Source organism: Desmodus rotundus, chromosome 5 (assembly GCF_022682495.2).
Source record: "Desmodus rotundus isolate HL8 chromosome 5, HLdesRot8A.1, whole genome shotgun sequence".
Classification (NCBI taxonomy): domain Eukaryota; kingdom Metazoa; phylum Chordata; class Mammalia; order Chiroptera; family Phyllostomidae; genus Desmodus; species Desmodus rotundus.
This window is the reverse complement of record NC_071391.1, coordinates 12,333,529-12,360,223: the sequence shown is the minus strand read 5'-3', so window position 1 is coordinate 12,360,223 and position 26,695 is coordinate 12,333,529. Positions and strand designations below refer to the sequence as shown.

The 26,695-nt window shown below is 47.0% G+C and overlaps 2 protein-coding genes across 4 annotated transcripts; both read left to right on the top strand.

The window, feature by feature from the left end:
- The first annotated feature begins 1,656 nt into the window (after positions 1 to 1,656).
- Positions 1,657 to 9,842, top strand: LOC128780792 (olfactory receptor 4X1). Of its 3 annotated transcripts, XM_053923596.2 has the most exons (4): positions 1,657 to 1,775; positions 3,538 to 3,643; positions 5,768 to 5,876; positions 8,140 to 9,842. In XM_053923596.2, the coding sequence occupies exon 4, from the start codon at positions 8,165 to 8,167 to the stop codon at positions 9,173 to 9,175; it is 1,011 nt and encodes a 336-aa protein (XP_053779571.1). In that variant the 5' UTR covers positions 1,657 to 1,775; positions 3,538 to 3,643; positions 5,768 to 5,876; positions 8,140 to 8,164; the 3' UTR covers positions 9,176 to 9,842. The 3 variants fall into 3 exon arrangements, with proteins under 3 accessions (XP_053779571.1, XP_053779570.1, XP_053779572.1); XM_053923595.2 differs by lacking the exon at positions 5,768 to 5,876; XM_053923597.2 differs by lacking the exons at positions 3,538 to 3,643; positions 5,768 to 5,876.
- A 9,465-nt stretch (positions 9,843 to 19,307) lies between these two features.
- On the top strand, positions 19,308 to 20,262 carry LOC128780988 (olfactory receptor 4X2-like). Its single transcript, XM_053924967.1, has one exon. The coding sequence runs from the start codon at positions 19,333 to 19,335 to the stop codon at positions 20,260 to 20,262; it is 930 nt and encodes a 309-aa protein (XP_053780942.1). The 5' UTR covers positions 19,308 to 19,332.
- The last annotated feature ends 6,433 nt before the right edge of the window (positions 20,263 to 26,695 follow it).

Genomic DNA, 26,695 nt, shown 5'->3' with positions numbered 1-26,695 from the left:
AGAGACTGGTGAAAAGGAAAAGAATTGTTTATTTAAAAGTTACACAAACTTAGAGTAATGACTTAATGTCTTCAATAAGATACTAAAGTCCTCTAGAATACCCACAGATGCACAGTCCTTCCCTCTCCCTGTGCCCAGTCCAGGGTACCGTGTCTCAGGAAAGGAAGTAGAAGTCCGTGATTCAGGCTCCCGGCACCATCAGCTGTGTGGCTGCTGCAATCCCCAGTTAATCCAAAGCCATGTGGCACCTTCTCATGGCCCAGCAGCAAGAGTCCTTTCTCCCCTTTTCTTCCCGGCAAAGTCTCTCCTGCTGCCTAAGCCGCGTGGCAAAAAGAAGCACCCCAAAACCACATGGTCCTCTCTCCTATCCTTCAGAACCGTGTGGTCCTTTTCCCCATTTCAGAACTGCGTGGCCCTCTCCTCTTTTACTTCAGAACCACATGGACCTCTATCTATCTACTTGCTTCAGAACCTCGTGGTTCTCCCATTTACTTCAGAGCCACGTGGTCTACTCTTTTCTCCCCCAAAACCTTGTGGTCCTCCCCTTCTATGGCTGCCGGGCCTAGGTTTAAGTCCCAGTGCCCATCTTCCTTTGCAGCCCCATTTCTGACTCCTCCTACAGTCAGTTACACCTGCCAGCATCCCCGTATTCTTCCAGCTTTACTGGGCTGCCATAGTAAGTCTGGGCAGGTGTGGCCCCATGGCATGGAGCCGATCATCTCCACGCTCTCACCCAGGCCCTGTAACCAGGGGGAGCTGCTTCCCAGACCCATCTTGGGTGGAAGTCACTCCCATCTCCCTGGCTCAAAGCAGGGCCACAGCTATTGAACATATCTATGAAACCAGTTAAAGGTTATAGATATGTTAAATGACTGTGCCAGGGGTTAGCTGCAAAGCTCTTGCTACCCAAAACAGCTCTGAATGGCCCTGTTCCATGTGTCCCATCCCCCCTGGCTCAGGCTTGTGGGGGTGAGGACAACCTACATACATTTTTCTAATATTTCCTGGACACCTTGAGTTCTGGACCCCATTACAAATCCCTTCTTGGGGCCCTCCTCTTGGCTGCACCCTGCTTCAGAACGACTCCCGTTGTAGGAAGCAGGACAGAGCTGCGTTAGCCGTGCCACCAGCGCGTGGGGCAATTTGCACAGTAATTTTTCCCTTTGGCTGTTTTTCCACCTTCAAAGTGAATGAGTTGGATGTGATGATCTTGAAGGCCCTTCCATGTCTAACTCGATATGATCAAGTGACATGTCAAAGCGTGTGTGCGAAGTGCTCCAGGCCCATTGGTTGAAGTCCCCTTGGAACGCACCGTGAGGGATGAGGGCAACACGGGCCACGGAGAGCCTCTTGCGGAAGTCTGGGGTGGGGACACAGGGGTCGTGTGAGTTGGGTTCTTCTCTGTCATTTGCTTGAGAATGTGGAAATAAACCTCTAGGGGCCAGGACAAGTAGAAGTCCTGACTTTTTAATTGGATTAATTAGAAATAGTTTCCTTAACCTCTGTAAGAAACAACTGGGAGGGTGACTTTTGCTCTTCTCGGAAACTCCCCAGATGGGAGAGCTAGAATAGCTCAGGGAATTCAATTCTCTGATCTCAATTTTCCACCTTATGCACCTTAGATGCTTCCAGCTCCACAGTCCAGCAAATATGCCCTTCAGTCCTCACTGTAGTGGACTTTAGGGTAGACTGTTCTATTTCCCTGTAACTGTCTAGTGAGAAAGTGATTAAGTTCTGGAGTTGGCCGACAGAGGTGGTGGCATGGATGGCAACTGGTGAGTCCATAGGGGAAGATCAGAATTTAGTGGCCCCTTCATGTGTGGAACAGATTCTGAGTCAGTTCATTCACTGAGGCTTTACCATGGATGAGCTGACCCTGAGGCCGGGCCCTTCACACACATTGGCATGTTTTACTGATGTTATTCCGGCTTCCAAATCCTTCCATAGGTGGGGAGCCTTTCCTAGGTGGGGAGCCTTTCCTAGGTTTGCTCCCTGGTTCAGCTGATGGGGCAGACCTAGGCAACTCTCTCCTGCCTACTTTAACAATAGGGTGAGAAGGTAACTCTGTTTCTTTCTTTCATTTTTTGTTGTTGTTCAGTTACAGTTTCCCAATTTTTCCCCTGTTGCTTTCCCCTCCCCCACCCATCCCAGCTCCCACAATCAACCCCCACCCTGTTGTCCATGTCCATGGGTCTTTCATACATGTTCCTTGACTAGACCCTTCCCCTTCTTTCCTCTCTTATCTCCCTCTGGTCACTGACAGTTTGTTCCTTCCTTTTTAAAAGATTTTATTTATTTATTTTCTAGAGAGGGGAAGGGAGAGAGAAGACAAGGAGAGAGACATCAGTGTGTGGTTGCCTCTTGTGTGCCCCTTACTGGGGATCTGGCCAGCAACCCAGGCATGTGCCCTGACTGGGAATCGAACCGGTGACCCTTTGATTCACAGGCCGGCCCTCAACCACTGAGTCACACCAGCCAGGGCCAGTTTGTTTCTTATTTCCATGTCTCTGGCTCTATTTTGCTCATTCATTTTGTTTCTTAGGTTCTACTCGGAGGTAAGATCATATGATATTTGTCTTTCGCAGCCTGGCTTATTTCACTTAGCGTAATGCTCTCCATGCTATTGTTGCTCTTCAGCTTGGCCTAGAGCAGATGTTATAGTCACTTTCACCAGAGCCACTTGTAACGTGCTCTGTGTGGAGTCATTTGCAAAGCTAGTGTTCAATCAACTGCTGACTCATGCATTTTCAGAAATATTCTCCTGAAAAGTTTAAGGGGATCGGCTAAGACAGTCCCACATCTGACCTTGTCTGGTAGAAATGAAGGCATTAGCTTTGTTGGAGCCTCGGTGGAGATTTGGCTACAGAAACCTGAATTTTGCTGAGGACCCACCTTAGCAAGATGTCCAGGTGTTAGATCAGTGAACACTAATTCCCCCAAGACCTGGAATTTATTTATAAAAAATTGTGTATTTACTCTTACATGTTTAAATGCCAGTCACCTTTACAGTACTCTCCATTTGATGCAATACACCTATCGAGACCTTTTTTCCACTGCTCAAAGCAGTTTTTGAGCTTGTCAGTTTTGATGCCTTTCAGTGTTTCTGCTGTTTTTTGTTTCTCCTCTCCCACATCAGGAAAATGTTTCTCTTTGCGGACTTTTTTCATCCGGGGAAACAAAAAAAAAAGTTGCTTGGGGAAGATTGAGTGAATAGGGAGGATGGGGCACGGGGCTCATGCTGTTTTTGGTAAAAAACTGCTGAACACTCAGTGCAGTGTGGGCAGGTGTGCTTGTAAATCACCCATCATGAAATGAATGGGCAAACGCATTGAAACAGTCTTCAAAAGAAATTCACTGAAGCCAGGCGCAGCCTCTCACAACAACACCAGCTGGTATACTGACCCACATGGGTTCCTATAGCACTCACCTAGCTGGGGAAGCCTCTACTAAGGGCCTGCCCTCCAGAAGATAACTCTATTTTCTGGAGTCCCCCACCTTATATTTCTTTGATTACTTTATTTTTACATGTTGGTGAAGCAAATCTTTCTTTTCCTGGGATGACTTGTGCAAGTGAATCAGCTTTCTGACTACAAAATATCCAGAAGAGAAAGTTAAGAATCAAAGCAACAAAACAATATTCAAGGTAGGTTCATTCCCTGAAGTTCTATAGAGACATGCTTTGGAATTAGTTTCAAAAAGAAGAGCTATTTTTTCCATTCTTTTTTCCCCCACATTTTTTTAAATGTTGTTCAAGTACAGTTGTCTCCATTTCCCTCCCCCCCACTCCTCCCACCCCCCTGCCAGCCATCCCCACTTCCCACCTTTGATCCTACCCCCCTTTGGCTTTGCCCATACGTCCTTTATAGATGTTCCTGAAAACCATTTCCCCTTTCCCCCCTCATTATCCCCTCCCACCTCCTGTCTGGTTACTGCCAGTTTGTTCTTAATTTCAATGTCTCTGGTTATATTTTGCTTGCTTGGTTGTTTTGTTGAAGAGCTATTTTTATACTAGATACCCCCCATATACATTAGTCTTTTTATTTTTATTTCAACTTATATATAAATGAAATCCTTATATTTATAGGCCCCTTGCAGTGATACCTTGGTTTTGAAATAGATACAGTAGCAGATGGAGGATTCAGGGATCAAATCCTAGTACTTATTAACATCTACTGAGTTCCCCCTACCCAACTCCCCCAACCCCCGGTTGAAAGGAGTGACAGTGGATATGAGACTCTTCTAAAGCCTCCAGAAGGTTCCGTGCTCTTCTCTGAGGAGCCCTGACAAAGGCAGGTGAAACGGCTGGAGAATAATCTGACCCCTGGTGACAGAGTGCTGGAGCTCGGACCTTGCCACCAAGCACCTGGCAAAGGCATCTTTCATTGGCAGCCCAGTCCGGCCAATTCCTAAACTACTCTCTCCTCCCCGGGGCCTCCACACTCCTCACAGGCTGTCTGGGCTGGAGGTGGAAAACTGAAGTCGGCCCACATTATGGTTCATTTTCTCAGTGTGAATTTTTTTTTAGATCTTAACTCTACAGTGTTGCTTTGCCTTTTATTAGAAACACATACCGTATTTTTTGGACCATAAGACACACCTAGGTTTTAGAGGAGGAAAATAGGAAAAAAAATTTGAAGCAAAAAATGGGGTAAAGTATTTAATAACATAAATAACATAATAGTTCACCAATGTAAATGTAAATGCAAGCTACATTTGGACTATAAGACGCGCCCCCATTTTCCTCCCAAACTGGTGGTGGGGGAGTGCGTCTTACAGTCTGAAAACTACGGTATATCTTCTCTCTCCACGCCCTCCCTCCACTAGGGAATCCAGCTCTGGGGGAGCACTAGGGGAGGAGTCTGTGGAAAAGAGTGGGGAAGCCAGTAATGACCTGAGACTGTGGAGCCTGATCCTAGTCTGGGCTGCACCCCAACTAGCTGTGTGATTCTGGGTCCAGGTTCCTCTTCCTTCCGATTTAACAGCCTCCAATTCCTCGGTCAGGGACACTAGCAAGGACAGGCCCTGTGCGGACTCCTCTGGCGACAGGATATCTTTGGGGAGAAAGCAGGAGAAAAGGAATGCTAGAAAAGGCCAGGTAGACCAGTCTCATTTTTCAGAAACCCCCAGGGCATGGACTTCTGTGATAGGAAAGATACCATGAGGAACCATGAGGTGGGGACCAGATTTATTGTAAAGACTGAAACATTTTCACAGAAGTTGCCCATCGGGGCCAATCTGTCTCAAGCTTCTATTATATATCATCCTGTTTAAGTTTCCTGAACCACAAGCCGCGGAAAAAGGCACACGATCTCGTGCTTGTCTTTCAGAGTCTCTTCCTGCCAATCAAAAAGTCAGGATTAAAGTTATTCTATAAGGAAGTCACTGCCACCATCAATGGCTTAGGGGTCTGATGACCTGTTTGTGAAATTATCTCTAAAATGTCCTCCATTTCTACTCAGTTTCAATACATGTGAATTTCCTTTTCTTTCTTCCATTCCACGGCCTTTAAAAATTTAACTTTTCAGAGGAGATTTGATGACTCCACTGTATGTATACATCTCACTCTGCTACCTTCGACAACTTTGGAAAGCAAAAACTTAATTTTACATTTTTACCTGGAACCTAAAGTGGTCCCTACAAAGCCTCTGAGAGGGACTCTCACTGACACCCCTAATCAGAAGCCATTATAGAAGCAGCGAGTGTTTACTTTCAAAGCTTAATTTCACAGAGATGACTTGCCTAGTAATAGAGCCAATTTGGCTACGAGGGTGAAACAGCCCACCGAAGATTCCTGCTCTCCGTATAGAAAACATCCCGGGTGGAAACATGGGTCATGGCGCAAATCAGCTGGGAACACAGTGAAGCCTGATGGAGAGGTAAGGGAGGGACACAACAGTGAGAGGAGAGCTCTGTGCTCAGAGAGGTTGAGTCACTTCCCGAAGGCCACACAGCACATATCTGAGCTGAGGCCTGTATTTTCCAGATGCTTTCATTATCTCTTACCCCTGAAGCTGCCTTATGTTGGCTGCCTAATAAGGTGTCATATCTGACTTGCCTTACATATTAACATGAAATTGACTTTCTACAGCGTGTGCCAGTGTTTCTCATCCTCAGTTACTCTGCATCTTTTGAAACTAACCAGCCCCCTAATAGGCATAAGAAAGAGACTAAAGGGGGCGGGGGAGGGGGAAAGACAAATCTGACCTTGTCCTTGGAGGTGGGTCTGAGGAGGGGAAACAGGAGTCATTTGGGTTTGTTTGTTTAATTGTGTAAAATACACATAACATCAAGTTTACCACCTCAACCATTTTTATACGCACAGTTCGTCACGTGGTTGTGCAACTGCCACCAGCATCCACCTTAAGAACGTGCGCTGTCCCGAACTGAAACTGTGCTCCCTTACGCACGGACTCCACGCGCTCCCTCCCCAGAACCTGGCAACTGCGTTCTACTTTGTCCCAATAAACCGTACAGCTCTCCGGGCATTGTGGGCTCAGACAGTGTTTTTCTTTATGTGACTGGCTTAGCAAGTCACTTGGCATATCTGGTCCTGTTGTATCACAGAGCCCGCTAGTCCACAGGCCGTGGGCGGAGGCTCAGATGAGAACCCTAGGGTGCGGCAGGTCCACGCAGAGGTGGTATCTGGCTTGCTCCTAAAGCAGGAGCACCCCGGCGAGTCCCCGGCTCGCTGCCCTGATGGGACACAGGCAGAGTACAAGCAAGTTCAATTATACGCCAATGCTCTTGCCAGTTATTCTCTTGTACTATTATTGTTTGTTTTAAAACTTAATCTCAAAATAGCACCATGGAAAAGGTATTTTCTTTCTGTTTTTTTTTTTTTTTTTTAATTGAAAATTCTGGGCTTGGAGGAGATTCTGTGCTTGTTTAATGTCACAGCTAGCTGCCCGGCGGCAGAGCTAAGACTGAACCCAGGTCTCCTGACCCCGAGGCCTGTGCTCCTGTCCCCAGGTCGCAGTGCTGCAGCTGCTCTGTCACACGTGGGGGCGGCTGCGAGCTGGTTTGCAGGCAGGCATGTTTCACCCCGAGGGAGTGACTGCTCAGAGGCTGTGACGATGGAGTTCCCGTGTCTGTTCACCTAGTCTGTGTTCAGAGCCCTCTGCAGTGCATGTCGGGGACTCCTTCACTCACGTGTGCTTCAGGAGGCGGTCCTGACCCCCCACTGCCAGGCTTCTTCTGGTGCGGACTGCTCTGAAGCTCTGCAGTGAGCATGCGTGACATCCCCATGGAATAATAATAGGCTTTTATAAAGTGGAAACTGAAATGACTTTTGAATTATTTCTTAGCCATGGGTTCCAGGATTTTAGAGGCAGCCTGCTACTGCCTCACATTTCCTCTTCCCCATCTCCATCTGCAGGAATGGTAGTGGAAGCTTGGTGACTCGCCTTCCCCTTTTCAGCTTCTTCTTTCTGCCTGCTAGCGAGCCAGCTTAGTTTCACAGGTGGCAGAATAACTGGGGTGGAGAAACTCTGGCAGTCACAGCAAAGACAACTGGTTCCACATTACGGTGTGAGGCAGGGTGGGCTGAAACTCTTACTGTGCAGCCAAGCGAAGTTCAGGAGCAGAAGATGAAGCGGAAGCATCTGCATTTTAAAAGATACAGACCTCAGTTCAGATATGAGCTCTGTGGCTTTGAGTTAGTCACCGAATCTTTCTGAGTCTCAATTTTCTTAGGTATAAAATAGCCACACATTTTTCTTTAATCCCCACAGAGGAGATATTTATTGATTTGAAAGAGAGAAAGGGAGAGAGAGAGAGAGACAGACAGACAGACGTTGGTCGGTTGCCTCCCACACGTGTCCCGACTGGGGCTCTGTCTACAACTTTTGGTGCACAGGCCGATGCTCCAACCAGCTGAGCACCGGCCAGGATGCCTCACATTTTTGTAGTGAGGATCAGAAAAAACCCTTCAAGGTAGTTTTATCATAAACCCAAATCTTTTGGGAAGAATACTGAACAGCCAATAATCATCATTTTGCCCCTTGCCTTGCGGAGAACATGTATGGGAGATGCCCAAGGCAGGGTGGGACTCAAGAGGGAGCAGAATGACAATTGCCGTCAAGGTCTGAGAAGGATGTTTCTGATTATTGAAGGACAGTTCTTTGATTTCTGTTATTCCAGGCCGTCAGCCTCTGTGCTTTAAAACATGGTCCCTCCGAGCAATGTGACTGAAATCACTTTCTTGGGATTTTCCCAGAACCGGGGCACGCAGAAGGTCATTTCTGTGATTTTTCTCCTCATGTACTTGGCCAGTGTGCTGGGCAATGGCCTCATCGTGGTGACCATCCTGGCCAGCAAAGGGCTCACCTCCCCCATGTATTTCTTCCTCGGCTACTTGTCCTTTGTGGAAATGTGTTACTGTTCCGTCACAGCCCCCAAGCTCATCCTTGACTCTTTTATTGAGAGGACAGTCATTTCCCTCAAGGGATGCATCACACAGATATTTTTCCTCCACTTCTTTGGTGGCATCGAGGTCTTCCTCCTGACAGTGATGGCCTACGACCGCTACGTGGCCATCTGCAAGCCCCTGCACTACACGAGCATCATGAACCGGCGCGTGTGCGGCCTCCTGGTGGGAGCAGCAGGGGGCGGGGGCTTGCTGCATTCCATGGGGCTGACCTTCCTCATTTTCCAGCTGCCCTTCTGTGGCCCCAAGGTCCTTGACCACTACTTCTGTGATGTGCACCCCGTGCTGAAGCTGGCCTGCTCCGACACATTCCTCATTGGTGTGCTGATCATCACCAATGGTGGCTCCAGTTCGGTGATCAGCTTCATGGTCCTGCTCACTTCCTACGTGGTCATCCTGTGCTCCCTGAGGAGCCAGACCTCAGAAGGCCGGTGCAAGGCCCTGTCCACCTGCGCCTCTCACGTTGCGGTTGTAAGCCTCTTCTTCATTCCCTGTTCCTTTGTCTACATTAGGCCCTGTGTTGCCCTCCCTGCAGACAAGATAGTCGCCATATTTTACACAGTGGTCACACCTCTCTTAAACCCCATCATCTATTCCTTCAGGAATGCAGAAGTGAAGAGCGCCATGAGGAGACTGATGGACAGAAGTGATTCGGGAAGAAAAATAAATAACTTAGGTAGGGCAAATGGGAGAATCAAAGGACGGGAAATTGGGGCACAGGATTCCCAGTTTGCTTCTACTTCAAACTGAGGGAGTGGCCCCAGGCCAGTCACTTTCTCTCTTTAAGTTTCAGTCTCCTCATCTTTATGGGATTAGAGAGGATTGAAGGGGTTTCTAGGATGAAGTCTAGGAGCGGTCTTCCCATGCTGCCCTTCCACATTTCACAGTGACCTTGAGGCAGATTGGCTGGCTTTGAGACAGTGAACTCTTCCAGAAACCAGGCCCTCTCAGGGAATAATGATGAAGAGGGAGGTGGAACAAAGAAGGACAATGGCCATATGCCTTTGTGTTTGAAAAGCCTGCACTTTTGGAGTCTGGGAAGTCACGCAAATGCTTAGAAATTCTATGGACTTGACTCCCTGAGAATGTGCCTAGTGGGTTCTGGGCAGGCCGAGTGGACCTAGAAGGGATTCGTCTTCAGAACGGAAAGTGTTTTGACTTTTGAAGAGATTCACATTAGGTCATGCTTGCATTAGACTCAGGCTTTCAAGATTTTAAGTGATTTGAAAGTACTGGCCAATGATACTCACTTTGTAGGCACAAGTTTTATTTTCCATGTAATATGGGTACTTAGATGTCTAACACTCTCTTCTTTCACACCTGCCATTCTTTTTCCCTGTTTTTTCTCCCAGACCTCTGGTTGTTTGGCCCATTGGTTTTCTGTGTGTTCAGCCCCTTGGCATCTTGTGATTCTCAGTCATTCCAGCAAAACACCTGATAACTGATAACCCCCTCTCTCATGCCACCATATTGAATTCTCGCTCTCCATCCACCAGCACTCTGCTCCTTTTCATTCTTCATTCTGGAGCTACGTTTGATTCAAGTGTGGGTTCAGCTGCTCTTGGGTCCTCACTGCTTGTCCTATGGTATTTTAATCATCTTTTTTTGAGTCCTACTTCATGTAGCTACCATCACATGGGATAACAATGTAACCTCCGACCCTAACCCCAACACTAACCCTCACTCTCAGGAGATGATTCCTGCCCCCTCCGCCCGCCCCCCCCCCCATTTCCAGATTAATCACCCAAAAGCACTTCTCTGACTTTACTATTCCCCTCCACAAAAAAATCTTCCATGCCTCCCTGTTGCCCTCTGCATCTACCACAAACTCCTACCTGACACACACCACCCTCAGGGTATGGCCTTCCCTTTATGCTCTATTTTTATTTTCAGTTACATTCTGGCGGAGCACAGTGCTTCCTGAATATCTCCTTGTGTCTCCCACCTAAAACACTTCCCCCATCTCTTCCTGTTAGCATCCTATCTACTTTCTAATGCCCACCTGAACTTCTGGATCTTAAGAAGCTTCCATGATATTCTTGTTTGGATATGTCCCTTTCCTTTTTTGAACTCCAACAACTCAGTGGAAATCCTTTAAGGCCTATACTATCTATATTGTAGTGATTATTTTTTCCCCACTAGACTGTCAATCTTTTGAGAGTATGTCCTGACTCAGACTTTTCTTTGTATCTGGCTCTAAGTGACATAGAGTAAAACTCAGTAAATGTTGGGCCAATTCAATTTCTAGAAGTCATTATTTCTTCAGATGTAAAATGTTGTTATGTCTCTATTTTCACCTCAATTATTAGGTAATATACCAATGTTTCACCACTGAATACAAATCAGTGATCATTCTTGATATTGTTTCTGAGAATAATATTTATAAATAAATAAGGAACATGTATGTGTGTGTTTATTTTACTACTACCCAAGAGATTTCATATATTTTATATAATTTGATCCTAAAACAGTCTGGTGAAGTGGGTATGAGGACCCTGTTTAACAGAGGAAGAGACCAACTCTTTGGAAGGTCAGCGTCTTGATCAAGGTCTCAGTAGCTTACAGAGCCTGAGTTCAAATCTCGATCTGCCTTATTTCTAAGCCCCGGCTTTCTCTGTCCTTTCCTCTGCTTCTCCGCAAAGATCCCCCAGAACATGAACACATCTAAGTCTCTGAATTCTAAATCTGAGGCTTGATAATTTCCCTACTGTCCGGTGTTTCCCTCTGGAATTACTTCAAAGTGAATCAAAAGTTTAAAAAATATATAGCATGAACTCCTCATAGGTGTTTACAGGTGCTCCTGGGTCCACAGAAAACTAGGGCTCGAGATGCCAGATCTGCAACTGGAGGACAGGAAAGCAGGAAGATATACTGTTTCTGTGAGCTCAGGCTTCTCTTACGTACGTAAGCCTGGGCATTACCTGCAAGAGATGCCTAATGGATGGAATCAAAACTCTATGTGTTGGCCAAGAGGAGATTTTTTTTCTAGTGACATAATATGGAAAATGGCAGCATTCTTGAGAATATCATTCAGACCAGAAAATGGGAAGCAGGAGGCAAAAGACTAATATGAACGAAGCACCTGCCAGTAAATTTCCTAAAATTAAACCTCAGGACAGCGCTACCCTGTAGAGGGGATAATGCACACTTTGCAGCTGAGAAAACTGCAGATCAAAGACAGTTCCAAAGTCCTCGATGTGTTTTCTTCTTCTTTTTTTTTTTAATTGTTATTCAATTACAGTTGTATGCCTTTTCTCCCCATCCCTCCACCCCACCCCAGCTGAACCCACCTCCCTCCCACCTCTCCACCCTCTCCCTTGGTTTTGTCCATGTGTCCTTTATAGTAGTTCCTGTAATCCCCTCTACCCACTGTCCCTGCCCCCACCCCCCACCCCCGCCCTAATAAGCCAGGAAGTGAGGGACAAATACCATATGATCTCACCTTTAACTGGAACATAAACAATAGAAGGAAAAAGCAAACAAAATATAACCAGAGTCATTGAAGTTAAGAACAATCGATGTGTTTTCTATGCCAGTGGTTTATGGACTATGATTTGGAGTTCAGAATTCTTCAGGTATCTCAGGGATTGGAGCAGGAGGAGCAGGAGAGGGTAGGAGGCATGCAATCGGGCACGTGCGGGACTTCAATCAAAACAACTGATTGTCTGTTTTTGAAAATCTTCTTTATGTAGATTTACATTGATAAGAGGTATTTAAATCCTGAAAAACATGTTTAAAAACCACTGTAATATTCTATGCTTATACTTCTTTCTTGATTGGTCATATACAGGTGTGGCTTGGTAGGAAGTGTCAGACTTCAAGAAATGAGACCTCCATTCTGAGAAGGGGAAGCAGAGCCAAGCCCTCTTCTAAAGTTTAAGTCCAGGCAGTCAGGGCAAGAACTTCTTTAATGAGAGTAAAGACTTCAAAAAAAGTGGCCTGTCTACTTGGGGTGAACTCCCTTGAACATGCAATGTGGACTCAGCCCCATCTGAAACTGCCTCACCTCTCGGATGAGGCAGCTACAGCCCCTTTCTATTACAACTGCAGAATGTGCCAGGAGACTCGGAGCATTCAGTCTTCTTCACGATTTAACAAAATGTGTGGCTTGTATAGAATTAGAAGTTCTGTGCTTGGATCATTCATGTGTGTGGTTGATGCTGAGAGAATTGGGTGAAAGTTATATTATTCCTAAATTATTCTGAGAATTCTAGGTGTTGAGGCTTTTTACCAGTCTGAGAAGCCATGTCCAGCGACTCTTTCATGGGTCCCTCTCTTCTTGCCTTTGCTCCGCATCCATACACAGTGGCGTTTCTGGGAGGCAGAGACATCAGGTAGAGATATGGCTTCTCTTGGAAAAGTGTGGGAAGTCCGCTGTTGCAACGGGATGACTGATATAAGTGGTTATCATGCTGTATCTTCTGGAAACGGTGGTGTCCTTGTGTGTGAAAACGCGCTGTGGTGAATTGTTCGTAGTGTTAGACCTGGCACAGTCATAGCTGTCATAGACAGGACATTAATGTCATGAGGGCCTTGGGGACGTTATGATGACCCCTATTTTACGTGGGTTGCAGCTAAGACTCAGCTAATTTTGGCTAAAATTGAAGAGCAGGTAGGTAGAGAGGGGATTTGATCTCACCATGAACTCTGGAAGGCAGGCTCTTTTTCTCCCCCAGCACTTGCTCCATCAGGGAATCTAACTCACATCTTCCTTTAGCATAGACTGCTCTTCAAACATCTTTAGTGCGCCTGAAAGGCACTTGATATTCTATCTTCTATTCAATATAAAATTTGATTAGAGGGTGTTTCTTGAGTGGCAGCCACAAAACGGGTAACATGGGCACTGGAAGTGTGTAACTCCCCATGGCCCCCTCCTGGTGTTGTGGAGCGGGACAGAGGCAAGAATGTCCCCCAGCAGCCTCCATACCTGCAGACACTCCCAGGAAGCCCTGCCCCTCCGCAGGTGCATGGATGTGAGGAAATGAACCTCTTTCAGGTCAAGTCTGGGCTCTTCTCTAACGTGGGGCCCTGGAGTGGTGAGTCTGCATGCGAGCGTTTGCTCAGCACTTGGGGTCTCCTGGACGTGAGTCTCGTTGGTGTTCAAAGCAGGTGTTTTGGGGGCTCGTCTCTCAGGTGCAGGTCTTAAACGTTGGGGTGCCCCATGCGGGGTACAAGTCCTCTCCCCCTTGGAGAAGCTCTAGGTGTGTGAGTTCCCCACCAATTGTGTGGGTCCCTGTTGGGAACCGCCCTGCCTGGTTTCAGAGGCTGTAACCCCCCATGATTAAGGCTGAGTCAGAGTTGAGACCATAAGCCACTAAGGAGACAAAGCTTGTCTCCTTGGCAGGTGTGCCACCTCTGCCCACTTCACCCTGCTTGGCCCTGAGCTTGGCCAGTTAGCCAGGATGAGAAACCTGGCCCCTCTGGGTCAGGAGGGGCAGGGGGCAGAAGAAAGGCAGGTCACCTTCAACCAACAAGGCTGTGTATGGGAGGCCGCCCCAGGGATGCGGCTGGGCCACTGAGGGGGTCCTTGTGAACTAGGCAGGCTCCCCACCTGCCCCTTGCTTCTGGATTTGCTTTGTATGAGCCCAGCACACAGCTTCCAGAGCACGGGCGGGCACCCCAAATTCTCTCCTTCTTAATTGTCTTCCTTTTTTGGTTTCAGGGGTTGATGATCATGTTTGGTTTGTTCTGTTTCAGACCCCCCTCCCCCAGATGGATCTCCTAATATTACATCTGTTAGTCACAATTCGGTAAAGGTCAAGTTCAGTGGGTTTGAAGCCAGCCACGGACCCATCAAAGCCTACGCTCTCATTCTCACCACTGGGGAAGGTAAGAGGGGCGGTCATTATGGGTTAAAGAGCCAGGGAGTGACGCCCTGGCCAGGCCCCATTTCCGCGCCCACTGAGGCACATTAGAGGTAGAAATACATGTCTGTTTCTATACCGCAGCCTACGCTTGGCTGGGGTGGGAAGGGTCTGCTATTTGCCTGATGGTCTAGGTCAGGGGTTGACCAACTTTCTGGAAAGGGGCCAGATGGCAAACCTTTGAAACTTTGCAGGCCTTACAGTCTCTGGGCGCAGCTCTTCACCTCTGCGGGGCAGTGTGACAGCAGTCGTGGACGACGCAGGGAGAGTGAGGGCCGCTGGTCCGACCAAATGTTACTCGCCAGCACGGGTGGCTGGCTGGAACTGGTCTATGGGCCCTAACTCACCAACCTCAGATCTTGGTTTTTTGTCTCTTTTACAACATGGGGTCTTATTTTTTAGGTGGCAGAATGTGTATTAAGCAACTCTGTCTCTCTCTCTCTCACGCACGCACACACACACACACATGCAAATGCACACGCACAACATCAGCAAAGTGTGACTTTCTCTTGAAAGCAGAGAGAGTGATTTGCATTTGTAGTGGGAACTTGCAAACAGCATCCTCATAGTTGAGAGAGGAGGCAGATGTAAGGCCGCTTTTCCTTAAAGGGCTCCAGCACATTCTCTGGGAGTAAGAAAGGAATGATTCAAGGGTGTCTTTGCTAGCTGCGTGTGGGTGCTTTGTGCAAGGCCTGGATTGGAAATGCCAAGTTGTGTTGTTTTTGGTGGTTCTTTAAATGTGAGTACTATAGTACGCCTCCTTCTGAGTTGTTCAGCCTGTGATACTCTCCTCATCGCCTCGAGGACGATGGGGCTCCAACACACCACCAGGTGTGGGGGTCCTGGAAGACGAGTAATTTGCTGCTTTTGTAAACCTGCAGCAAAATTTCAGGAAGTGACGTCGAGATCTCTCTCTCTGTCTCTTCATTTGGGCCTGTTTCAAGTACCTAGTCATTTTGCTCTGAAGGTTTTCAGCAAATCTCACACGCAGTCCTTTGCCCCATGCGGGAGGCAGCATTGCACGATGGTATTTAAAAAAGTATTTAAAAAATTTGTGACAGATGCTCAACATCACTAATCATCAGAGAAATGCAAATTAAAACAACAATGAGATACCATCTCACACCTGTCAGAATGGCGACCACCAATAAATCAACAAACAAGTGCTGGTGAGGATGTGGAGAAAGGGGAACCCTTTTGCACTGTTGGTGGGAATGCAGACTGGGGCAGCCACTATGGAAAGCAGTATGGAGATACCTCAGAAAATTAAAAATGGATCTGCTTTTTGACCCAGTGATCCCACTTCTAGCAATATGTCTGAAGGAACCCAAAACACTAATTCAAAAGAACACAAGCACCCCTATGTTCATTGCAGCATTACTTACAATCACCAAGGTATGGAAGCAGCCCAAGTGTCCTGCAATAGATGAGTGGATAAGACAACTATGGGATGTTTACACAATGGAATACTACTCGGCCATAACAATAGAAGGAAATTTTATCCTTTGCTATAGTATGGATGGTCCTGGAGAACATTTTGCTAAGTGAAATAAGCCAGTCAGAGAAAGACAAATAGATTTCACTCATATGTGGAATCTAATGAACAAACTGAACTAACAAGGAAAATGGGGACAGACTCATAGATGGAGAGCAGATGACAGCCAGTGGGGGAGGGGAGGTTAGGGGGTGGAGGGACTGAGCAAAAAGGAAAAAGGACTTATGGACATTGTCAGCAGTGTGGTGATTGCTGGAGGGGAGGAGGTATAAGGGTACTAAATGCTAATGGAAAAAATATAATAAAGATTACATAAAAATAAAAAAATTTATGGCATGTTACAGAATAAATATATATATATTTTAAATATTTGGAGCTTTTATGTAATTATTTGCTAATCTTACTTTTGTTTCTTCCTATGTAAAGAATAACGGTTAATTCAGTGTTTGTATTCTCAAAAGCAATTATATTAAAACCTTTTAAAGTATTACAATGTCCCATTGCATGTTCTTGTTAACTATTAGTTGAAACTTGGCATCTTGTTTCAACTCTGACTTTAGTCAAAGCTGAGTTAATGGCATTGGTGAGTGACACCTGTGTGGGGCGCATGTATCTTACAAAATGCTGTTACAGTGTTTGTAAACCTTTCTTAAAACATTTTATTTATTCATTTATTTTTAGAGAGAGGGGAAGGGAAGGAGAGAGGGTGGGAGAGAAACTTCAATGTGTGGTTGCCTCTCATGCGCCCCCTACTGGGGACCTGGCTTGCAACCCAGGCAACTGCCCTGACTGGGAATTGAACAGGTGACCCTTTGGTTTGTACCACTGCAGTACACCAGCCGGGGCTGTAGACCTTTTATTGTACAAAATTCTAATACATACACAGTTGCGGTCAGAGCATGGAAATGAACACACTGAGTTTCAATAATGATCAGTTCGGGGTCAGATTTCTTCCATCGATAGCACGTATTTCCACAGCAGCAGTATTGATCTTGGGTCCAATATGTCTTTGCTGTGGGGCCTGTCCTGTGCTTTGTGGCACACTTCATAGCATCCTTGCCTCCTCCCCACTACGCACCAGAAGAACCCTTGCCCCACCCAGGTTGTGACAATGACAAATGTCTCTGGATATTGCTGAACGTCTTCTGGGGACGACATTACTCACCGTTGAGAACCACTGGTCTCTACCCTTACAGACACTTGAGACCCAGATCCCTGAGACCCATCCTCTGAACGTGTCCTTTCATGTGAAGCCCCGTGACTGCGTCCATAAGCAGGAGCCGCATCTAATCGACCTCTGACCAGCAAAGAGTCCAACCAGAGTACGTGCCCTGGAAATACTGGATGGGGTTAATTTTTCCCCATTTCCTATTGATTTCTGAAGTTGTATTGCCTATAAGGAAGTTTGGGGTTTCTGTAACCAGGGCTTACTTCCCATGAGGGTGTCTGCCTGATTGGGAAGGGGAAAAGGATGGCTCTCTGGGGAAGTCTCTTTATCTTCATGCCCTCTCCCTTGGCATGTGTCAGGCAGTGTGAACTCAAGGCCAAGCTGCCGGAATTCTTATTTCTCTTTGGAACACTTTGGAGGCAAGTCTACTTTGTTCTTGTTTTAAACCAGGTGGAAAGGAGAGGCCAGTGGTTTAGTCTCCATATTCCCAAGCCCGAGGCTGCAGGGGGAACAGACTTACCTGGAAGCTCCTGAGAGGTAGTGCTTTCTGCCTGGCTGAGCAGGAAACTGCTCCAGCTGAGGGCTGTTCTCTGGGCGGTATTAGCATCTCTGTCGCTGAGAACAGAGAAGCCACAGAAACACTGGGGTGGTTTTGTTTCAGGAGCATGGACTTTTTTTTCTTTCTTTTTTTGCATGATGACTACAGTTCCACTTTGAAGCACAGGACGTTTTACCAAGTGCTCTCCTGACACCTGGTCTTTGGGGCGGGCATGGTGCTGGGAATGGGAATCGGGGAGGAGAAGCTGTGGTCTTAGTCTTTGGGGACCTTTGGTCCTTCAGTTTATACCGAATACCTACAATGTCCTAAATACTGTGCTAAGAAGGCTAGGGGACATCTACACCCGCTCTTCATTGATTCTATGTACAGTCACTGAACGCCGTTTCCTGGAGACATGTAAGTAAGGACTGGAGATGGAACTGTAGCTAGATATAAGCTCCGCCCTCAGGAAGTTCAGAATTTAGAGGGGATAGATGGGCACATAGAACAATTAGAGTTCAGTGTGAAAATCGCTGTGATTCCAAACCGTCCTGAGAGAGGGTAAGGCTCTGTGCATTGCGGAGATGGGGCTTCTGTGTCCGAGAAGAGCCCAAGGCAGCACAGAGGATGGAAACTGCAGTTCTCCTGGGATGGGCGCGGAGTGCGGTTTATGGCATCTACCTGTGATGTAGGTATCATCTCTGTGCTAGGGTTTGGACCTGGAGTCTCTGATCAGTTCAAGAACTTTGTAGACATCACATGGATCCCACCTAAAGAAACCTGAGTGTGAAGCCAGGGGTCGAAATGCTGGCAGGTGTTTTCTTCCAGGACCGGCTTCTAGGTAAAGTTCGCCAGCTGATCTGAGCGTGCAGGGCTGGTCTCTGCCCTCCCTTTGTCTCCGTGGTTGTAAACTATCAGGGATTCATTCCCTTCTGGCCCGTGGCAGTCCCTAATGACCCGAGCCTGTCCCCACTGTGGATGGAAGGACGCCTTTGTGGCACGAGGGGACGTCATGCAGCTCTTAGTCTCAGGGGTTCCGGAGTCTGGAGTCTGTCCATACAAGAGGCACGGATAGACGCACAGGCACGGGCACAAACTGGGACGGTCTGCAGACCAGTCAGTGCACATTCCTAGTGCTGCCTTGAGGTGTTGAAGGCTGGACTGCAGAGTGGGCCCTTGGCACCAGGGGTGGTTTGTGTTTCTGCTGCCGCTGCAGGAGGGCGGGTGTGACTGAAGGAAATGTGGGTATCAGTAAGGAGAAGAATTGTGCATGGATTGAGTTGGATCCTTGGAAAGGGACAAGATCACCAGTGACCAGCTGTGGAATGAGAGAATTAGGAGGAGAAAGCAAAAATAAGATGGGGGGCACTGGGTGCGGGGGACAGCTCTCCCGAAGACTCTGAAAGGAAGCGGAGTGGCGAGAAAGCTGCTCTGCGAACAAAGGGTGGAAAGGGAGCAAACGGAGGTGGGATGCAGGAAAGCTGCAGGCGAGAGGCAGAGCGTACAGAGGTGGTAGAGGGACAGCTGACATGAGGCAGCAGCCCTCTCCTTCCTGCCCCACATCTTCCAACGAGGCTTTCGCATCCTAGCATTTCTCCCCTTCTCTGGTCTCTTTACTGGCCAACCTCTGCATCCCAGCGGATTGCACTTTCCAGTTACTAACACTCCTGATGGTTCCCCAGAGTCTGCAGGATGAACCCCGAAGTCCGTAACAGTCCTCTGTGAACAGGCACGAGACTGCAGCAAGGGATTTTTTATAATTCACCCACTTAACAAAAGAGTCTTTTGTCTCCTATCATTTCAGATCACCCATCCCAATTACCGCCCCCTGGAGGAGACTCCATGGCTAACACACATAATGTGACTGAATTCATTTTTCTGGGACTTTCTCCCAATCAGGGGGTGCAGAAAGTTTGCTTTGTGATGTTTCTGCTCTTGTACACAGCAATTGTGCTGGGGAATTTCCTCATTGTGCTCACTGTCTTTGCCAGCAGAAGTCTTTGTTCCCCCATGTACTTCTTCCTCAGCTACCTGTCCTTCGTGGAGATCTGCTACGCCTCCACGACAGCCCCCAAACTCATCTCCGATTTGCTGGCTGAAAGGAAAGCCATATCTCTGTGGGGCTGCATGACACAGGTTTTCTTCATCCACTTCTTCGGTGGCACTGAGTTTTTCCTGCTCACCGTGATGGCCTATGACCGCTACGTGGCCATCTGCAAACCCCTCCACTACACCACCATCATGGACCGGCAGGTGTGTGCTGTCCTGGTGGGAATAACATGGCTGGGGGGCCTTGTGCATTCTTTAGCCCAAATCCTGCTCACATTCCGCTTGCCTTTCTGTGGCCCCAACGTGATCGACCACTATTTCTGCGACGTGCTTCCCGTGCTCAAACTCGCCTGCTCTGACACCTTCCTCATTGGCCTGCTGATTGTTGCCAACGGGGGGACCCTGTCTGTGCTCTGCTTTGTGGTCCTCTTAGCCTCCTATGTGGTCATCCTGCTCCATCTGAGGACTCGGAGTTCTGAGGGGCGGCGCAAGGCCCTGTCCACCTGTGCGTCCCACATCACCGTGGTGACCTTGTTCTTTGGGCCCTGCATCTTCATCTACCTGAGGCCTTCTGCCACCCTGCCTGTGGACAAGGTGGTGGCCATTTTCTACACGGTGATCACGCCTCTCCTCAACCCTCTCATCTACTCCCTGAGAAACGCTGAAGTGAAGAAGGCCGTGAAGAGGCTGTGGTCGAGGTCCATGAAACCGGACTGGGAGTAGAGGTTGGGTTGTGTCTTGGCACTCGTCCCGGGGCTTAGAAGGGATGAAGGGAAGTTCACGGGACTTGTTAGCTCTAGAGTTATTCTAACTGGTCGTCATCTTCAAAAACTTTATTGTAATCACTTGTAAAATATTCCCTCTTAGGGATTTGTGTACTATATTTTAATTAGCCAGTTCCTGTTAGGTCATTTCTATGTTTTTACTAGTACAAATAACATTGTGGTAAGTTGGTGCGGACTCTGGCCAGCCATGTCCGCGGTGTTGTGGATGAGACGAGACAAATTCACATGGACTACCAAAGTCCTGTGGAGAAAAAGGACGGTGTGGTCACTCTCTCAAGGGGAGAGCACCTCAACCCTTGCCTGGACAGGCTTTTATCGCTTTCTAATTTCATACATCAAAGAAGGTTCTCATTCATTATGCTCAGTTTTGCTCTAGATAATTACTTTTTACAGATAGGAAAGCAAAGGATGTTACTGATTACTTCCTAAGATTAACAAGGAAAGAATGTTGCATATGCAAGGGAACGATAAGAGTAATTGGTCTGGTTATACTTCAGTCCTTGGGAGAATTAGCACAGACTTCAGGAAGTTACTTGAAAGATATTCAGTAAGCATTTGCTGCTTCAACTCAGGGTGAGAGAGTTTTAGCAAGAGCAAGCCTTATAGCAGCCTAGGTATAATGCGGGCCTGATTTCCCGTGGCTGAACCGATCCGTGGGTTTGGTGTCCTGCCTGCCGCCATGCGCCTATCGGCTTTCCAATAGGGCTGGGCTGCATTTGCCATTTCACACGGTTAGGTTCCCTATAGTAAGTATTCTTGAATAGAAATCTTCACACTTCTGATTTTTCCTTAGACTCATTTGCTATAGTAAATTCACTGTGTTATAAGGTATGGCAACTTTTGATGCATAGTGTTAAATTGATTCTTAGAGAGATTGTAATAACTAACCTTCCACGTGAAAGTACCCTCGACAGAATTGAACAATGTCATTCAGCCTTTTCTTGATGAGAAATAAGATTTTACATTGCCTCAAAGTATCTCCCTGCAAGATACTAATTGCAAGAGGCAAGACGTAGCTCAATAGTGAAACCTGGAAGACACTTCCTTCAATAACTGCTCAAACTTAACGTTGTCAGTATTGAGAGGCACATGGACTCATTAATGTGTCCTTCCCACCAAACGTACCAACCTGAGACTGGTCATGAGAAAATATCAGGCAAAACCCAAATGTAGAACATTGTCCAAAATTGCTGGCAGCATTCTTCAAAAGTATCAACGCAAAGAAATAGAAGAATTTTTTTACAGATAGATGATCACGAAACACTACCTGCGATCCCTGACTGAACCCCGTGCTAGATGAAGGTGAGTAGTGGGCAAGAGAGCTGTAGGTGAGATGAATAGAGCTGTGTCAAAGTTAACTTTCTGATGTTGACAATTACAGTGTGTTTATGTCAGAGAACGTCCTTGGAATGAGGAATGATTTACTAAGGTATCTACAGGTAAATGGGCATTATGTCGTCACATTTCAAACATTTCAGAAAAAATTCTATGTATTGAGAGAATGAATGATAAAGAAAATGTAGAAAAACATTAATATTTTGAAAATTTGAAGGAAGGGTTTATAGGATTTCTTTGTATTATTATTGCAACTTACAAGTCAAAATTATTTCAAAATATAAAGTTAAAATATTTTGCAAATTAGACATCTTGTTTAATTTACATTTTTTTGGAGTGAGGTGAGACGTTTTAATATTTATTAGCCTCAAGTTGTATTTTTAAACGTTTCCATGTGGGATGGCCCCTTCATATTGCTCTTCTTTTTCAAGGGTCTCCTGGGTATTCCTCCCTCACAGAAACTGTGGATTTAGTTCTACTTCTCTGCCTGCTCTATAGCACCCCCACCCTGCAAGGACTTATTCTGACTGATACCACATTATATTTGTAAGTGTATTTAGAAAGAAGCAGCACCTGAATGGTATGCCTTCCCATGCAAAACTAGGGTTTGTCTTTCCATTTGCTGATGTCGTCTTCTGCGTCCTTCAGTGGAGATTTATTCTCTTAGCAACTGTCAAGTACGCAAGGCAGTAGGAGGAACTATAATCACCCCAGAACTGGTTCCTTCACAACTGAAGTTTGCATTCTTCAATGAACACGTCCCCACCTTCCCCAGCCCCCAGCTTCTGAAAACCACCCTTCTATTATCACAGGTCTTTATATTGCTAATGAGTATCCTTTTATTTCGGCTTCAAGAGCTTCTTTCAGGATTTCTTCTAAGGCACAGGTGGCAAACACAAGCCCTGAGGGCTGAATGCGGCCCTCCACCTTGTTTTATCCACCTTGTTTCTACCCGGCAGCAGTGCCGAGCTCCTTGCCCCTAGTTAAGGAGTAGTTACATTTACACAGTCCTGAAATTACATTCGGCCCTTTGAAGGCTGATGTGGCCCCTGGTGAGAATGAGTTTGACACCCCTGTGAGGCCAGTCTAGTGGCGGTGACCACTGCTGGCTTGTTTGTAGGGGAAAGTCTTTATCTTGGCTTCATTTCAAAGAACAGCTTTGCTGGTTAAAGTAGTTTTTGAGCCATTTTTTTTTTTTCTTTAGCACTTTGACTAGATCATCCCGCCTGGGAGGTTTCTTCTGAGAAGTCCGCTGATAGCCTTTGGAGGTCCCTTGTTTGAGAGAACTTGTATTTCCTTGCTGGCTTTAAATTTCTCTGTCTTTGTTTTTAAGCGATTATAATGGTTTTGGAGAGGATATGTTTGTATGGACATTTTGGGGGTGATCTATTAAGTTCATGGAATTGGATGTCCAAACATCTCCCCAGATTTGGGAGATATGCAGCCATTATGTTTTTTAAAAAGCTTTCTGTCCCCCTCCCCTCTCTTCTTCCTCTGGGGCTGCAATAATTCACAAATTATTTTTTTGTACGATATCCCACCGTTCACATAGGCTTCCTATACTCCTTTGTATTTTGTCTAAGTTCCCCTCTGACTGGATAATTTCAAAGGTCCTTTCTTCTACTCACCGATTCTTTTTTTCTGATTGATCAGTTCTGATGCTGAACTTCTCTATCGCGTTTTTATTGTCATTCATCGTAGTCCTCAGCTGCAGTGTTTCTGTCTGATTATGTCGGTTGTGGTAATCATTTTATAATGTATACAATGTGATATATATCTTAAATATATACTATTTTTACTTGTCAATCATACTTCAATAAAGCTGGAAAAATTGAAAATAAACCTAGTATTAGCTATTTTTATTACCTTTCTAAGCAAATGGTGTGTGCGTGCGCATGTGTGTGCGTGTGTGTGTGTGTGTGTGTGTGTGAGGTGTATACACATGAGTGAGTGTGTGCGTGTGTGTGAGAGAGGCAGGGAGGTGTGGTGTGAGGCGGAATGGAAGTGCTCCCTTCCTGTATTCCTTCAGGGGAGTAGAAATGCACGCACGGGCCATTGCACTTCTTCACTCTATCCTTCAGCCTTCGTTGCTCCTAGAAGCCCTTCCCGGGTCCTTGCTGTAAGCCAGCTGTTAGTGATGTAGTGAGAGCTCACTGTCTTCCTTTTTCCCTTCTCCAGAGCTATTTTAGTGAGAGGTTGAGAAAGGCTGTGTTTATGACAGTAGCCAGTGCTGTTTAATTAGAAACTAATCAATTCGGGGGTTATTGATGTATATCTGGAAGGATTTAACATAGGATTCTTTAAGTAGTGAGAATTCCTGGTGCTTTAAAAGTAGAGTGGGAGTTCTCGCGGTGTTTCAGAAGGATTATGGTCGGGAAGAAGAGGCCACGCTTACGCCATTGTTTCATACTTTATTCGGCCCCCAGGACCAGAACTTTGATGAAGCAGCATTACTGCAGGAGCGGAAGAAGATGGCGGGCATAGCTGAGTTAGTTTTACTATTGGCCTCTTTGTTTCCTACCGGGGCAACAGTGGCTGGTGACATACTCTGTTTGGGCAGGAAGTGTTACATTTAGGCGTGCGGCCCAGCTGGACGATCTATGGGTTGTGTGGATGTGAGCCATTCTCTCATCTTCCTGAGCCCCAGTTCCCTAGTCTGTTCAACGGCCATACCAGCCGCCCCAGCGGAGTGTTACTTTGGCTACAGGTGCGATGTGGGAAAAGTGGCAGGTGCAGTGCTGCCCAGCACACGTGCGGTGTGTTGCTACTTAGGAGACTATGCCGAACAGTTAGGGAACTCCAGTCTTTCCGAAGCCCTGGCACATGAACCCGTGTGTCGGAAGTTGGTGGTAAAGTGCTTAGAACATTAGGGACGAGCCGTTGAACTGTTACAAAGCGGGGGGGTGGGGGTGGCTCACGATAAATTATTACAGAAAGGATCCCCCTTTCTGTCTCTGGAGGTTCCTCCCCCCCACGCCCACCTGCTAGGTTCGCAATGCCCGCTGCCAGAGGAAAAACGTCTCTCAATGCCAGAGACTGGTGAAAAGGAAAAGAATTGTTTATTTAAAAGTTACACAGACTTAGAGTAATGACTTAATGTCTTCAATAAGATACTAAAGTCCTCTAGAATACCCACAGATGCACAGTCCTTCCCTCTCCCTGTGCCCAGTCCGGGGTACCGTGTCTCAGGAAAGGAAGTAGAAGTCCGTGATTCAGGCTCCCGGCACCATCAGCTGTGCGGCTGCTGCGATCTCCAGTTAATCCAAAGCCATGTGGCACCTTCTCATGGCCACCAGCAAGAGTCCTTTCTCCCCTTTTCTTCCCGGCAAAGTCTCTCCTGCTGCCTAAGCTGCGTGGCAAAAAGAAGCACTCCAAAACCACATGGTCCTCTCTCCTATCCTTCAGAACCGTGTGGTCCTTTTCCCCATTTCAGAACCGCGTGGCCCTCTCCTCTTTTACTTCAGAACCACATGGACCTCTATCTATCTACTTGCTTCAGAACCTCGTGGTTCTCCCATTTACTTCAGAGCCACGTGGTCTACTCTTTTCTCCCCCAAAACCTTGTGGTCCTCCCCTTCTATGGCTGCCGGGCCTAGGTTTAAGTCCCAGTGCCCATCTTCCTTTGCAGCCCCATTTCTGACTCCTCCTACAGTCAGTTACACCTGCCAGCATCCCCGTATTCTTCCAGCTTTACTGGGCTGCCATAGTAAGTCTGGGCAGGTGTGGCCCCATGGCATGGAGCCGATCATCTCCACGCTCTCACCCAGGCCCTGTAACCAGGGGGAGCTGCTTCCCAGACCCATCTTGGGTGGAAGTCACTCCCATCTCCCTGGCTCAAAGCAGGGCCACAGCTATTGAACATATCTATGAAACCAGTTAAAGGTTATAGATATGTTAAATGACTGTGCCAGGGGTTAGCTGCAAAGCTCTTGCTACCCAAAACAGCTCTGAATGGCCCTGTTCCATGTGTCCCATCCCCCCTGGCTCAGGCTTGTGGGGGTGAGGACATCCTACATACATTTTTCTAATATTTCCTGGACACCTTGAGTTCTGGACCCCATTACAAATCCCTTCTTGGGGCCCTCCTCTTGGCTGCACCCTGCTTCAGAACGACTCCCGTTGTAGGAAGCAGGACAGAGCTGCGTTAGCCGTGCCACCAGCGCGTGGGGCAATTTGCACAGTAATTTTTCCCTTTGGCTGTTTTTCCACCTTCAAAGTGAATGAGTTGGATGTGATGATCTTGAAGGCCCTTCCATGTCTAACTCGATATGATCAGGTGACATGTCAAAGCGTGTGTGCGAAGTGCTCCAGGCCCATTGGTTGAAGTCCCCTTGGAACGCACCGTGAGGGATGAGGGCAACACGGGCCACGGAGAGCCTCTTGCGGAAGTCTGGGGTGGGGACACAGGGGTCGTGTGAGTTGGGTTCTTCTCTGTCATTTGCTTGAGAATGTGGAAATAAACCTCTAGGGGCCAGGACAAGTAGAAGTCCTGACTTTTTAATTGGATTAATTAGAAATAGTTTCCTTAACCTCTGTAAGAAACAACTGGGAGGGTGACTTTTGCTCTTCTCGGAAACTCCCCAGATGGGAGAGCTAGAATAGCTCAGGGAATTCAATTCTCTGATCTCAATTTTCCACCTTATGCACCTTAGATGCTTCCAGCTCCACAGTCCAGCAAATATGCCCTTCAGTCCTCACTGTAGTGGACTTTAGGGTAGACTGTTCTATTTCCCTGTAACTGTCTAGTGAGAAAGTGATTAAGTTCTGGAGTTGGCCGACAGAGGTGGTGGCATGGATGGTAACTGGTGAGTCCATAGGGGAAGATCAGAATTTAGTGGCCTCTTCATGTGTGGAACAGACTCTGAGTCAGTTCATTCACTGAGGCTTTACCATGGATGAGCTGACCCTGAGGCCGGGCCCTTCACACACATTGGCATGTTTTACTGATGTTATTCCGGCTTCCAAATCCTTCCATAGGTGGGGAGCCTTTCCTAGGTGGGGAGCCTTTCCTAGGTTTGCTCCCTGGTTCAGCTGAT